This window comes from Antechinus flavipes, chromosome 5, assembly GCF_016432865.1.
Source record: "Antechinus flavipes isolate AdamAnt ecotype Samford, QLD, Australia chromosome 5, AdamAnt_v2, whole genome shotgun sequence".
Lineage (NCBI taxonomy): Eukaryota > Metazoa > Chordata > Mammalia > Dasyuromorphia > Dasyuridae > Antechinus > Antechinus flavipes.
This window is the reverse complement of record NC_067402.1, coordinates 6,657,875-6,671,807: the sequence shown is the minus strand read 5'-3', so window position 1 is coordinate 6,671,807 and position 13,933 is coordinate 6,657,875. Positions and strand designations below refer to the sequence as shown.

At 37.1% G+C, this 13,933-nt stretch overlaps 1 protein-coding gene across 2 annotated transcripts in view; it reads left to right on the top strand.

The window, feature by feature from the left end:
• The window catches only part of DGKB (diacylglycerol kinase beta), a 683,215-nt gene that overhangs the window by 199,012 nt on the left and 470,270 nt on the right, over window positions 1-13,933 (top strand). For both annotated transcript variants that reach the window (XM_052000688.1, XM_052000687.1), the window contains one exon: window positions 2,264-2,417. In XM_052000688.1, coding sequence (XP_051856648.1) covers window positions 2,264-2,417 — 154 coding nt within the window. The remainder of the gene's footprint in view (window positions 1-2,263; window positions 2,418-13,933) is intronic.

Here is a 13,933-nt window from a genome sequence, read left to right as displayed (position 1 = left end):
TGTTGAATGATATGCTGATAATATCAAATCCTACAAAGTTGGAGGTGTATCGTACAAGTGATTTATGAATTACTGAAGGAATTTGGCTTGAGAATTTACATGAAAGATCAAGCAGATGATGAATGTTTATGCCCAGATTATGATTTGCATTTGAATGGACAACCTGGAGAATTTGTCCATCAGTATGCCAAGACCTGGTTGAGCCCAGAGTTGAATAAGGAGGAGAGTGATCTACATTATCTTTGGAGAATTGAAAAGTTATTTTAAATGAGTCCAAGCTTCTCAACACTGATATTTTATTAGTATTTCCATATGGAAGCAAAGAGAGAGTGTCTGAAGAGAAAAAGAGGAAGGTATAGTGCACAGAGCACTAGGTCTGAACTCAGGTAGATGTAAACTCAAATCTTGCTTGCAAAGGTGAGATTGACAACTTTTTACAACTCTATCTCATGTAAGTCCATTTCATTAGTGAATCAAGACATCCTTGTGTGTGAGCCTGAACAAGTCATTTCTCTGTTAATATCCTCATTTGTAAAATATGATTAATAATAGCTTCTATCTCCTAGGGTTGTTGTGAGGATCAAATGGAATACTATTTGAGGAATGTTTTGCAAACATTAAAGTTATATTTATTAATAGTAGAATTACTATTACTACTACTACTACTACGATGATGATGATGATGATGGCTACATTATTCCTACTATTTTATCACTACTGCTGCTACTACTTTACACCTACTACTTTATCATTCCTACTCCAACTACTTTATTCCTACTATTTTATTACTTCTACCACTACTATTACTTTATTACTACTATTACTACTACTTTCCTACTGCTATTTTCTTACTATTACTACTGCTTTTCTACTACTATTTACCATTACGACAACTGCGTTACTAGGAGGGAAATGGGGAGGTTGCCACAATAAAGTACGTTATAACTAAAGAAGAATTATCCTCCAAAAAAAGAAAGAAAGAACAAAGAAATGTCATTCAGTGGGCTGGTTACTTGTCAACTGTGAGGCTGTATGTCATGCTTCTATAGCCAGAATATTGACTGATGAGTCAGCTTTCAGGCATTAATTATTGCTTATTCATTTCAGTCTTCTTTAATTTTTCCTGACTCCATTTGGGTTTTTTATGGCAAACAAACTAGAGTGGTTTGCCATTTCCTCTCCCGGATCATTTTTAAGCACCTACTATTCATCAGGTACTTTACCTTTGTGAAATTAGAAGAAAGTGTTTCCAGGCTTCAGTTTAGTGGATGGCTCCCCTCCTTAAATTGATGTGAGGATATGTTTGAGAGCAGCACACACTGAGAGCAAATGAATATGTTTTATATCCATTTTAGGGGGAGGGGATTTCCAAATTGATGCTATCATGGGTTCATTGGAGAGTAATGGAAGAGTTGAATTCTAAGTGATAAATTGATGTGAAGAAGCATGTGTGTTATATAAATGCATAGATGGAACTTTTTTGGTGGAAAGAGATTTACGAATATTGTATAAATGTAGATATATGTCCTTGCATATATACATGTGTTTGTATACAAAACTATCAAGTGAGCAATTTGCTCATTGGGATTTGCTTGACTTGCATGGTTTAGGGATTTCAACTATAAAACTATTTTCTCTGAAAGACAAGCATCTTGTCCTCAGAGATAAATGATTCCAAACTTAATTGTGTGTAAACATTCTGGACTCTACCTCAAATCCATCACAAACTTATCCATTATTTTAAAATGCTCAAAGCATTCGGTAAAAGATGGTATGTCAAAATAGACAGTGAGCCTTGATTAAATGGGAAGGATGGTTTGAAGGGAGGAATATATGGCTGTATTCAGAGATGGCTCAATGACACCCAGAGCAGCCCTGAAAATATCCCTGCTAGGACCACATCTTAGGGAAAACAGAGAATGCTGGCCCTGCCCCCTCCTAGAGTTGAGTAACCTTGGGAATTCTGGTTGACCTCTATGAATTTATTTTCTGATTGGCACAATGAGGATGAATAGCCATCACTCAGCTGTCTCTTAAGAATCATTGTGGTCAAATGTGAAAATGTGTGTGATGTATTTTGTGAGTGTAAATTGTGGTACAAATATGACCTGGCTTTGTCATCATCACCCATCACCATCATCACATAAGCTGAACTGGATGTATTGTCATGGGTAATTGAGTGTTTCTAATGATAATCCCATTGGGCAGGCTACTAACCTTTGAATTCATCTTTTTTTAAAAAAAATCTTTTCTTCCATTGCAGACCATAGATTTTGAAGGTTTCAAGCTGTTCATGAAAACATTCCTGGAGGCCGAACTCCCTGATGATTTCAGTGCTCATCTCTTCACATCTTTTAGCAACCAAGCCCCTCATTCGAGTCCCTTGGTCAAAAGTAAACCTCCCCTCCTCTCCGGGGGTAAGCTCTTATTCCTGATTTTGTTTTCTCTTCTGTCTCTTTACCCTCTCTATCCTGTCTCCCCTACCCCAAGGAAAGATCAAACTTTGGAATCTGAAGGAACATCGAAGGTTCTGCATGAGGAAAGCAGAGTGGGGGATGGTAGTGTACAATAATCATGCCTTCATGATGAGGTATTTGGCAGAGACACAAATGATGGTGTGGATGTTTGTGAAATGCCATATTCATATCTGAATACTTTATAATTGGAGGAACGAAAGTCTTAATTGGATTCTTCATGTCTCTGAGAAATTCACAAAGAATTAACTTTTCAATGATTGGCTAATATCTGCTCCTACAGACATTTCTATGGAATGATGCAGGGTGTTGATCTTTCCAAGGACTGAAGTATATTTAGCACATATATTAGCACAAAAAATATGCTAAACAAAATTTATTGGAAAATTTAGGAACAAAGTTTTTTTGAAAAAAGAGTCGGTATTTCAAATTGTTTTCATTTAGGAAGGCATTTTCCTGGGTCATCCCCTGAGGATTCCTAGGATTGGAGTTTCTGAGTTGCCAGAGATTATTTTGCTTTTGGGGCAGCCTTCACTTCATGAAGAGGCATCTACAGCAGTCATTTCTTAGCAAAGTGATGATTTCTGAAACATTTAACAAAGACTTTACCACATATTTTCTTTGTTACATATTAACAATAATCCAAAACTGGATTTTTAAAACCAGAAGTTTGGTAACCTGTTTTTCTTACACGTTTAGGAAAAATATTAATAGCAATCCATCCAAAGCCTTTTTAAGCTGCACTGAAATTTTAACAGTGACTACTCCTTTTTCATAAAGAAATCCATTTTAACCATAATATATTTAACCAAGGCCATTGTTACTGACCACCCCACCTCTACCATGAATGATTATAAATAGTTATCTCCCACTGAGTGTATGCATCCAAAAGCTTTGATGAAATTCAACAAATATTTCTTTTTTTGCTAAGTGCCTGCTGCCATACGATTCACTCCCTGACCTTCTTCATGCCCGAAAATGAAGTCTCCATTACAGGTTCCTTTGAACACAATAGATGAGCCTTTTTCCTTATCTAGCCAAGCAGGGAACCTTAAAGGCAATTCTTGCTAATTCCACAGCATTCCTCCCCTGTCTGTGCAATACCTTTCCTCACTAAAATTTAGCTCTTTACTAAAATTGTTTGCTTTTATACATATCCCCAGGGTTGAGCACAGTATCTGGGAAATTATGCATGCCTCATAAATTGCCTGTTTAGCTACATGTCTATCTGAAACTGAATTAAGTGCTGCTGGGAATTCTAAAATAAAAAAAAAATGAAATGATCCCTAACTTCAAGGATCTTATATTCTTTTAGGACTAAATAATGAAATATGCACCCAGAAGGGAAAGTACAGACTCTAGGGAGGGATACAGACTGATAGGGAGGGAGGGAGAAAGAACAACTGCAGAGATCAGGAGAAGATGATGTGGATGGTGGCCACCAAGGCTGTAGTGTGGAGGTGAAGGTAGAGCATTCAGCTTCTGAGGTCTGAGATTGAATTTACTGCACAGAAAGCCAAACTTATAAACCATTTTGATGGAAGCAGATGAAAAAAGGCAGGAAAAAAGTGGAAGTTACATTCTGGAAGGTTTTTAAGTGCATTACATATGATCAATTGTTATACATCATACGAATTAGGGAGCTCTTGGAGATTTTTGACCAGGCAAGTGATGTGATCATAGTTGAGTTTAAGGAATGCAAATTTGGGAATGAAGTAGACATTGGCTCCAAGATGGTTTCCAAGATGGAAAATGTTGGAAACTGAGAGACCAATTCCAAGGTAACTGAAGTATTCCAGGTGTGAAGTGATCAAGTCTGGAAGGAAAAGGGTGGTCACGTGGCTGCGTGTGTGTGTGTATGTGTGTGTGTGTGTGTGTGTGTGTGTGTGTGTGTGTGTAATGCATTCAGGAGATTCTGAGCAAATAGAATGGGGGGAAAAAAAAGACTTGACAACTAATAAGATTTGCAGAATAGTAAGGGAGAGACAAGAAAAGAATTCCTTGAAACTTAAGAGGTGAGAACTTGGGTGACTGGAAAGATGGAAGAAAGTTCATTCCTTACTCTCTTCCCCCCATTCATTTGAACTCTTTCCTCTCCTCCTTTCTTTGTGATCTTTTATTCTAAGTAGCCTGGTTCCTGTTAGATGTTGGTAGCAACTCTCAGAAGCTGTTCTTATCTCTGCAAATAGAGATGATTACACCAGATCACATGAGGCTGTTGTCTTTAAAATGCCCCCTTTAAAATTAAGTTTAGTTTGTTTTTTTTAAATTATTATTATTTTGCTAATCATAAAAGGAGACTGATCTTTTCCCCTCTAGAACCTTGGAAATTGAATTGATCAATAACCTCAAGGAAATATTGGAATTTTGATCAAATCAATGTCTCCAGGGAGCATAAAGAAACCTGCTTCTTTCCTCACTGGGGAGGTGATGGTGACGTGACATGTACAGAGTGTAGAGTGTAGGCTGACCCTGATAGTTTGGTTTCTTGTGTTTATTTGTACTTCTTTGCTATGAGAAAAGATTTGAAGGGGACCAGAAGTGGAAAGGATTTGGGAAAATGACAATATTAAAAAATTCAGTTAAGTGTTTTAATGGATAAAGTACTAAGCCTAAAATCAAGAAGACTCATCTTTCTGAATTTGTCTGTCTTCCAACACTTATTAGTTGTGTGACCTTGTCAAGTCTCTTAAACCTGTTTACCTTAATTTCCTCTTCTATAAAATAAACTGGAGGAGAAGGCAAACCACTCTTTGCCGAGTATCTTTGCTGAGAGAACTCCAAATGGGTTCAGAAAAAGAAAGACACAAGTAAAATAACACCACAACAATAATAGCAATGGAAACAATGCAAAAAAAAATAAATAAATAAATAAGAAAATATTAGGAAATCTATTTTCTTTTAACCTCCTTTCACCTCCTACTATACCACTCTGGTGACAGAGGTGGAATGACTGGTAAATGTCAATAAGGGTAGAAATGCTTAGTTGAGTAAACAGACTTTTGACTACCAATCTCTTCAATTCCCAACTCTAAAGCTTTGGAGCTGCAACTTGAACATGAACAAAGTATCTCGCTGAAATTTGAGAGGCTGACTCCAGGGAATTGATGTGGGGTCTACTATAATTTCTACCATAACCTAGTGAGAAATAGGGCAGCTGTTGTTCTCCTGTGGGCTTGCAGGAGCCCAAGAGGAAAAAAAAAGTGTTTGTTATTAATATTTATTTGTTCCTCCCATCCTATCTTCATTCCTCTGTCTTTCCTGGCATTCATTCATTCATTAGAAAGCAAACTATTATGAGAGTCAGGTCAAATGCAATCCAACCCTGTTGGATTCATTACCCAAAGCTTGCTTTTATTCCCCAGGCCATTGAGTTGGGTCTCAAGGGATTCTGGATAACAAGCATTCTATAGCATTATCAGCCCAGTAGCCCTAATGAAACCACAGAGCTTTGGGGTATTGGAGAAGTGGGCTTTGCATTCCACTCCTTCAGAAAAGCCTTTCTGAATTAGTTTGCCTGTGATAAGTGCACGAGGTAAAATGGAAATAAGGATAATAATATAGGTAGATCATCATTATGGGTACCTACCTACCTATGCATCCATGTGTGCAGGGCAATAATAATTACGGATCCTGTATCCACACCTTAAAAGGCAAATCAATGACTAGAAAAACTAAGCAGAACAAAACTAGATATAAAGATAGAGAGGGTAAAGAAACATGGGAAATTGATGCTTATGGACCAGCTTTTATGTGGAATTGTGGAGGGATGAGACACCCTAGCAGCATTTAGAGGTCCCAAGATCAATTTTACAGGTTTTGAAAAATAATTTGCAATTTCATTTTTCAAGTTAAATTGGCAAAAAAGGGTTTATTTTGACACTGAGAATTCTCAGAGGCCTGGATTTCTAATTGGAATAGTAGCAAAGCATTGAGAGACAGAGGGTAGTTTTATTTAGTCTTCTATAGCCTGGGGCTAAAAGGTAGTCTCCAGATGAAGTAAGGGTTGTGAGGTAGGGAGTAATCTCCAAATGAACCAAGGGTGAAGGGTGTTGAGCTAAGGAGTAATCTATAGGTGAATTAAAGGTAGTCATTATCCTAGGGATTTCCTAAAGCTAAAAACTAAGGGGTAATCTCCAGGTAAATTAAGGGTAGAGGGTGGTGGGTTAGGGAATAGTTAGAAACAGGAGAGTTCTCTGAGCCAGATTCCAAAGCCAGAAGACTCAAGGTTTCCTGATCCAGTCCACTCCTCCCAAAAAATGTACAGAAATCAAAGCATCCTAATACATCAGAATGTCATACACATTCAAAGGAGCTTGGTTTGCATGGCTCACACTTTTCATTTTTTCTTTTTTTTTTTAATAATTTGAATAATTTTCTCCTCTTAACAATGGAAAAATAATTGTCATGGATCTTTATAAACATTATTTTAAGATTAAGAAAAAAGAGCTTTGGCCTCCTTATTGCTCTTGTTGAATTATTATGATTTAGCCTCCTTGAAAACAGTTTCATTTTCACATTATGGAATTAAATAGGTATTTAGATTTAAATGTTACTGTTAAAGAAGTTTTATAACCCCCTACCATTTTTCAGATAATTTAATAATATTTTATTGTTATGATGAATCTGGTGGGCATTATTTTCAGAGGTAAAGATGGGAGAGTTCTGTGTGTGTGTCTAAGTGAATAGCCTATTCCATAAACCTTTTCAAGTAGTAACTAAAATAGAATCCATTTTTTATCCCTGAAAATTGAATAACAAATGCATTAATTCTGTATTTTCTACCATAGTGCTCCATATATTAAATTTAATGTTTCCCATTTCCTTTTCTTTAGCTTTTCTTTTAATCTTTTAAAATATGGCTCCTGACCTCATCACTCCATGGAAATTGCCCTCTTCAAAGTTACTAATGATCTTTAAATGGCCAAATCCAATGACTTTTTCTCAGTCCCTATTCTTCTCGATTTCTCTGCAACTTTGATACTATTGATAATCTCTTAATTCTAGTGTTTTCCCTCTGTTAATTATTTCCAAATTATTTTATATTTGATTTGTCAGTACATTTTTGTTTGTTTTTTGTCACTTCAATTACAATCTAAGCTCCCCTTGCTAGAGAATGGGTATCTATCTTTTGTCTCTTTCCCCTCCTTCTTAGTGTTGTGATGGAGATAAAGCCCTAGGTTAGAAAGGAAACAAGAGACAGGTACGGTCAATGTGTAACCATTAAGGAAAGAGTTATTTCCAGGTGATGCTGAGAAGGTGCAAGATATCTTTGATGCTCTCCTGCCTTGCAGAATCTAAGAATTTGCAGGGACTTCTGGAAGCCTAGCCTAATCCAAGCCAAGACTGCTACTTACACCAACACACCTGGCAAGTGGCCATCCTGCCTTTGCTCTAAGACTCCCATGCAGGACGAAGCCATGCCACTTGGGATGACTGTGATTGCTAGGAAAATTCTCCTAACATTGATCATTAATTAACTCTCTACTCCCAGTTCTGATCTCTGGGTCAAGAAGGACAAACACAAGTTCTTTTGCACATACTTCTTTGGGAGGACACTTCTTACCTTAGTCCCATTATGACCATTCCAGAAGGTAACACTGGAATTCATCACCAGTAACCTATTTTTTTACCCCTTAACTGTTCACTCACGAGACTTTTATTCCTATGGATATAGGGTTTAAAAAGACCTGCTCTCCAACAAATCCAAATCCATCTGCCCAGTCAACAAGTCAATTCAGCAAGCAATCATTAACTATTTAATATATGCAAGTCACCAGATAAACGCACTTGAGATACATAGAAAGGGAAAAACTAGTCCTGCACTCAAGGAGTTCCCAGTCCAATGGAGGAAATCATGTACAAACAACTAACAAGACAGGGATGGGATAGATTGGTCATAGTTGCAGGTAGAAGGCTGCAAAATGAAGAGATGGGGATGGGGGAGATGGCCTGCTGAAGAGGAGGAAGGTATTTTAGCTGGGAATTGAGGGAAGAAGACAGAGAAGATGGGACTGGATATTCCAGATATGGGGGATACCTAGTAAAAATACCCAGAGTTGGGAGCTGGAATATGGTGGTTGAGGAAGAACCAGAAGTCTGTTGTTGCCACATCAAAGAATAGTTAGAGCAAGGATTAATGTGTGATGTAAATTAATGATCTTAAAGAATGCCTGGAAAGGGGACCACAGCTGAAGCAAACATCTCATAGACTAATGACAATGTCTAAACCTTTAACACTTTCTGAAGTAAAAAAAAAAAAAATAGACTCTTCAGAGAATCATTTCTGAAATTGTTGACCAGCAGAAGGAAGGGCACAGAAATATGAGCTCATCCCTATCTTTTTTGGGGAAATAATTGTTAAATATGCGCCATTTGGAGATTTGTTTGACTCATACTCTTATGTTGTCTGATGACATTTCTCCCTCACATCCCCCTTCCTCTTGGTTTGTCATTATGTTACTCTAGTGGATTTTCATCCATCCATCAGCTTTTGATGAGTTTTTCTAAGCATTTTAAAATTCTTCCAGAAGAAGATTTAGTTAGAATTACTGAAATCCATTGAAAATAGTGGAAATAGAGCACTCAGTTACTCTGTCAAGAATTTAATGATTTGAAACATTTTGAAACTACTTTAGAAGAATATTATGTAATGTTTTCCATAATGTGGCTGAAGAAGCCAAGCCAGGAGTACTGTTTGGCTCATCCATCTTCTCACTCTTATATGTAGATGCTCAGGTAGGTTTTCCTGACAACAGCCCTGCTATGTGGCTTAATCAAAGTATGGAGAAGCAGGCTGAGCCAAAATGGCAGAGAGTAGACAGGTCTTTGAGCTCTTTTGGGGCTTCCCTAAGATCAATACAGATCAAGCCTCTGAACTGGTTTTGGAGTAATAGAATGCACAAATATTTGGAGTACAACAAATTTCTAACAGAAAATAGTTTGGAAGAACTTCAGAAAAAGTCTGTTTCAATGGGCACAGAGGGAAGGCAGCCAAGCACAGGAGTAGCTCAGAGCCCCAGGGCAGAGTGGTATCCACCCACAGGGGAATCTGCCAGCAGATTGTTGGTTAAAATACAGCATCTTTAATTATCCTGTCCTGCTTCAGAAACCAATGGATTAGCAGACTAGCTGTGAGATCTCCAATGCAATTACAAAAGGCAAATAGTAAGCCCCTGTACCTACCCCAGAATAATGAGGAATTTGGCCACATCCACTCAGCATGGAAAGGAAGTCAGCAGCACCAGCCCCACAGCAATGAGAAGCTGAGGAAACTTGGGATGATCTCCTCTTTATCCTGAGAGTAGGCCTCAACCTCTAAAAGGGAGCAAAAATGCAAAAAGACCTCTGGCCATAGCTTTTATGGAAACAGAGAAGAACAGAGCTCAAATCCTGAGAACACTGATGGCAACCTGTCTCCAGATGAAGCCTCAAAGGGTGATATGAGTTTGTGTTCACCTCACAAGGCTTAGTTGGAAGAATTTTTTAAAAAGGATTTTAAAAAAGAGTTGGAGGAAAAATGGGGAAATGATATGAGAACTTTGCATGAGATTTTTTTAAAAGGAAACAGAAATTATCTGAAGAAAATTACTTAAAATAGATTTTGTGAAATGGAAAAAAGAGAAACCAATTTCTTGAAAAACGGAATTTGTGAAATGGGAAAAAAAATTCAATGAACAAAACAGGTCATTTAAAAGTTTAATTGGCCAAATGTAAAATGAGATTTAAAACAAAGCTTACTGAAGAAAATAATTCACTAAAAACTAGAATTGAACAAATGGAAGTGAATGATTCCATAAAACATCAAGAATCAATCAAAAAAACCTACCAAAAAAAATGGAAAAAAAAAGAAATTGTAAAATACCCTATTGGAAAAATAAATGACTGGAAAATAGATCCAGAAAAACAATCTAAGAATTATTGGGCTACCTAAAAGCCACTTTTAAAAAAGAGTCTACAATATCTTTCAGGAAATTATCAAGGAATACTGCCTTGAACTCTTAGAAACAGAGGATAAAATAATCATTAAGAGAATTCACCAGTCACATCCTGAAAAACATCCTCAAATGTAAACTCAAAGGAATATCATAGCTAAGTTTCTGAATTATTATATCAAGAAGAAAATATTGTAAGCAGCAAGAAACAATTCAGATATCAATGAGCCACAATTAGGATTAGCCAGGACCTAGGAGCTTTTACTTTAAAGGATCAAAAGGCCTGGAATATCATACTCTGGAGAGCAATTATGTCAATTCTATAATAAAAACGGACCTGACTCAATTTCCAAAGACACACTTAATACATATAATTTAATACAATTGGCTTTAGGAAATTATACAAGTGTTAGAATAAGGAAAAAGAAGAAAGAAAGGAGGGGGAGATGCCAACTAAACTAGGTGAAAAGGATGAAGAATTAGATTAAGAATTCACAGCAGGAGAAATTAGATATTTCACAATCCCCTGACCTCCCTCCCTCAATTAACCCTTCATGGGTGGTGGGAGGAGGAGGAGGGGGAGAGGCAGAAACACATTCAGCACCACCTATGAAGCAGCCTGTGACAAGATTAGAAAAGGCATTAGTTAAGGCAAAAAATGAAGGACAGGATGTATCTGATTTTATAAATGCATGCCCTGTGATTGAAGAGCTTGTCTCTTCGGGTAAAAAAGAGGAAAAGATTCACTCCTTTTGATTTGGAAAAAAATAAGGATTTGAAAAAGGGTTGCACTTTTTATGGAGCTACGTCATCTTATGTGAAGATGTTACTAGATAATTTGGTTTATGAAATCTTAACCCCTAGTGATTGGAAATCCATATCTAGGACATGTTTAGAACCTGAACAAAACTTATTGTGTCTTTCAGAGTATCATGAATTCTGTAGTATTCAAGCCATACACAATAGGCAAACAGGAGTTAATGTACAAGTCACTTTTGACCAATTAGCAGGTGAAGGTCAGTATGGAGAGAATTCAGAACAGATTAATTATCCCATAACAGTGTATGAGCAAATTTCTAAGGCAGCAATAAAAGCTTGGGGCTCCCTCTCTGGACAGAAAGATCAAGAGAAAGTCTTCACAAAAATAGAGCAAGGTCCCAATGAATCTTTTGCTGATTTTGTGGGATGTTTGCAAACAACTCTCACAAGAACCATTGAAGAAAATGCAGCTACAGAAATGATGACCAGATATTTGGCTAAGGAAAATGTTAATGAGGTTTGCAGAAGAATTATATGGGGACTACACAAATATGCTCCTTTAGAGGAGATCATAAGACGCTATGCCACAGTGGGCACAGATGCTTATTATACCCAGACTATGATGAACATGGGAAGACAGGGTCCCTCTAGGCAAGGGACTGCTAGAGAGAGTCGTTGATGTTGTCAGTGTGGAAAAGTTGGACATTTGAGAGACCATTGTAGATATGGAGACAAAGTGAAAAGACAGGGTGAGAGAAGACCTAAAACCCTATGTCAAAAATGCAACTGAGGCTTTCACTGGGCTTCAGAATATAGATTGACCCAGGGAAATTAGAGGTGGAGTCCAGCTCCAAAGAAATTATACAAAAGACAGGTAGGGCATGATGGCAGCTGAGTTTATACTCAGAGAGTCTTTAGAAGGTCAGGACTCTGATGTGATCAATCAGCCAAAAAGCAATCTCATGGCAGAAAGAGATTACATGATCAACCAGCAGAAAAGCAATTAGATAGCAGAAAGGGATTACAATTGGGGAGAATACAGACTTTTTAAACCAACAGGGCATTGTCCAGTGCAAACAGCTCCAATGTAATTGCCAGGTGATGAGGAGAGATTTAGAAAGTGGTAAATAGAAGGGACTAGATAGGTTAATTGCTGGGAGAGCTGATTTGCTTGAATTCCTACAGCTGGAGAAGGAAACAGAAGGATAGCAATGTGCAATTGAAGAGAGACAGAAAAGGAGAAAAACCTCAAAACAAAGGAGGAGATCTAAAAAGCATCTGACACTAAAGGAACATGGCTAATAATGAGACTGTTGCAGGACTTGAAAACCAGCAGGAATCATTGGATTCCCTAACATAAGATGAGACTATTGCAGGACTTCAAAGCTTGCAGGAATTATTGGATTCCTGGCACATGAACTAATGGACAGTGGATTCCTTTTGGACTATTTCTAGGACTTATGGACATGTATAACTTCCTCATGTTGATTCGTGTTATTTGTTACATCACTACTAGCCTGTGTTATGTTGCTATGTGCTTATGTAATTATGTATAATACCTCCCATATTGATGGATTGATAGGCACTTCGGGAGATTCACAAGTCAGGATTCAGTCGGGAGATTTACAAGTCAGAAGGACAAACCCTTTAGATGAGAAGCCCACTCTCGAAGGTAAGACAGATTCATTCCAACTTCTACCTTTCTGCTGGCTGGAGTTTGGAGTCAGAAAAAGCTAGAGACTGAAGCTGGAGAGGCAAAGGACTAGAGGCAAAAGCTCTTGGAACCAAGAAGAGAGATATCCTCTAAGAAAACTAACCGGGCTATTTTGGAAGAGACAATAAAGGACTGGACTTTAATCCCTGGCTGCATTTGAGGTGATTATTACTCTGAACTGAAACTAAGGCTACCTCCAGAAGCGAAGCTCCCAAGAAATCTGTTCCCAGAGAACATTATATTTTAGAAAAGATAATATTACACTAAAGAGAAGCATAAAAAAGTAAAATGGGAAGAAAAAATATATTTAAAGGTTAAAATTTTTACATCCCTATTTGGGAAGATGGTATGTTTAACTTTTAAAAATGGTATCTCTGTTATGTATACACTTAGACTGTATAGGTATAAGTTGATTTTATTGTGATAATATAAAAAGAAGATAGAGATGGAAAGGGGGTTGTACTGGAAGAAGATGAAAGAGGAGATAGAATGCTTCTCATGAAGAGGCAAAAAAAGACCTATTATAATTGAGGGGAAGAAGAGAAAGGGATGAACATTGTATGAGTCTTACTCTCATTGGATCTGGCTCAAATAGAGACTATAAGACATATTTAGTTTGATAGAGAAATATATCTCATCCTATAGAGAAATAGAAGAGAGAGAAGTAGGACCAGGGGAAAATAGTCCAAAAATTAACTGGAAACTAAAATAATCTAATCCTAACAAATGAGTGTATAAACAACAAATCATAGACATAATTGATAATTTCATCCAAGAGAATGACAATAATGAGTCATTCATACCAAAATTAATGGAATGCAGCCAAAGTAGTACATAGAGTAGGTTGTATATCTTTAGATACTTACTTACATAAAATAGAGAAAGAGAAGATCAATGCAACTAACAAGCTAGAAAAAGAACAAATTAACTTGCTCGCTTAAATACAAAATTTGAAATTCTGAAAATAAAAGGGGAGATTAATAGAACTGAAAGTTAAAACAAACTAGGTTAGGTTCACAAGACACACAAATCATTGATTATAGTAATCTAGT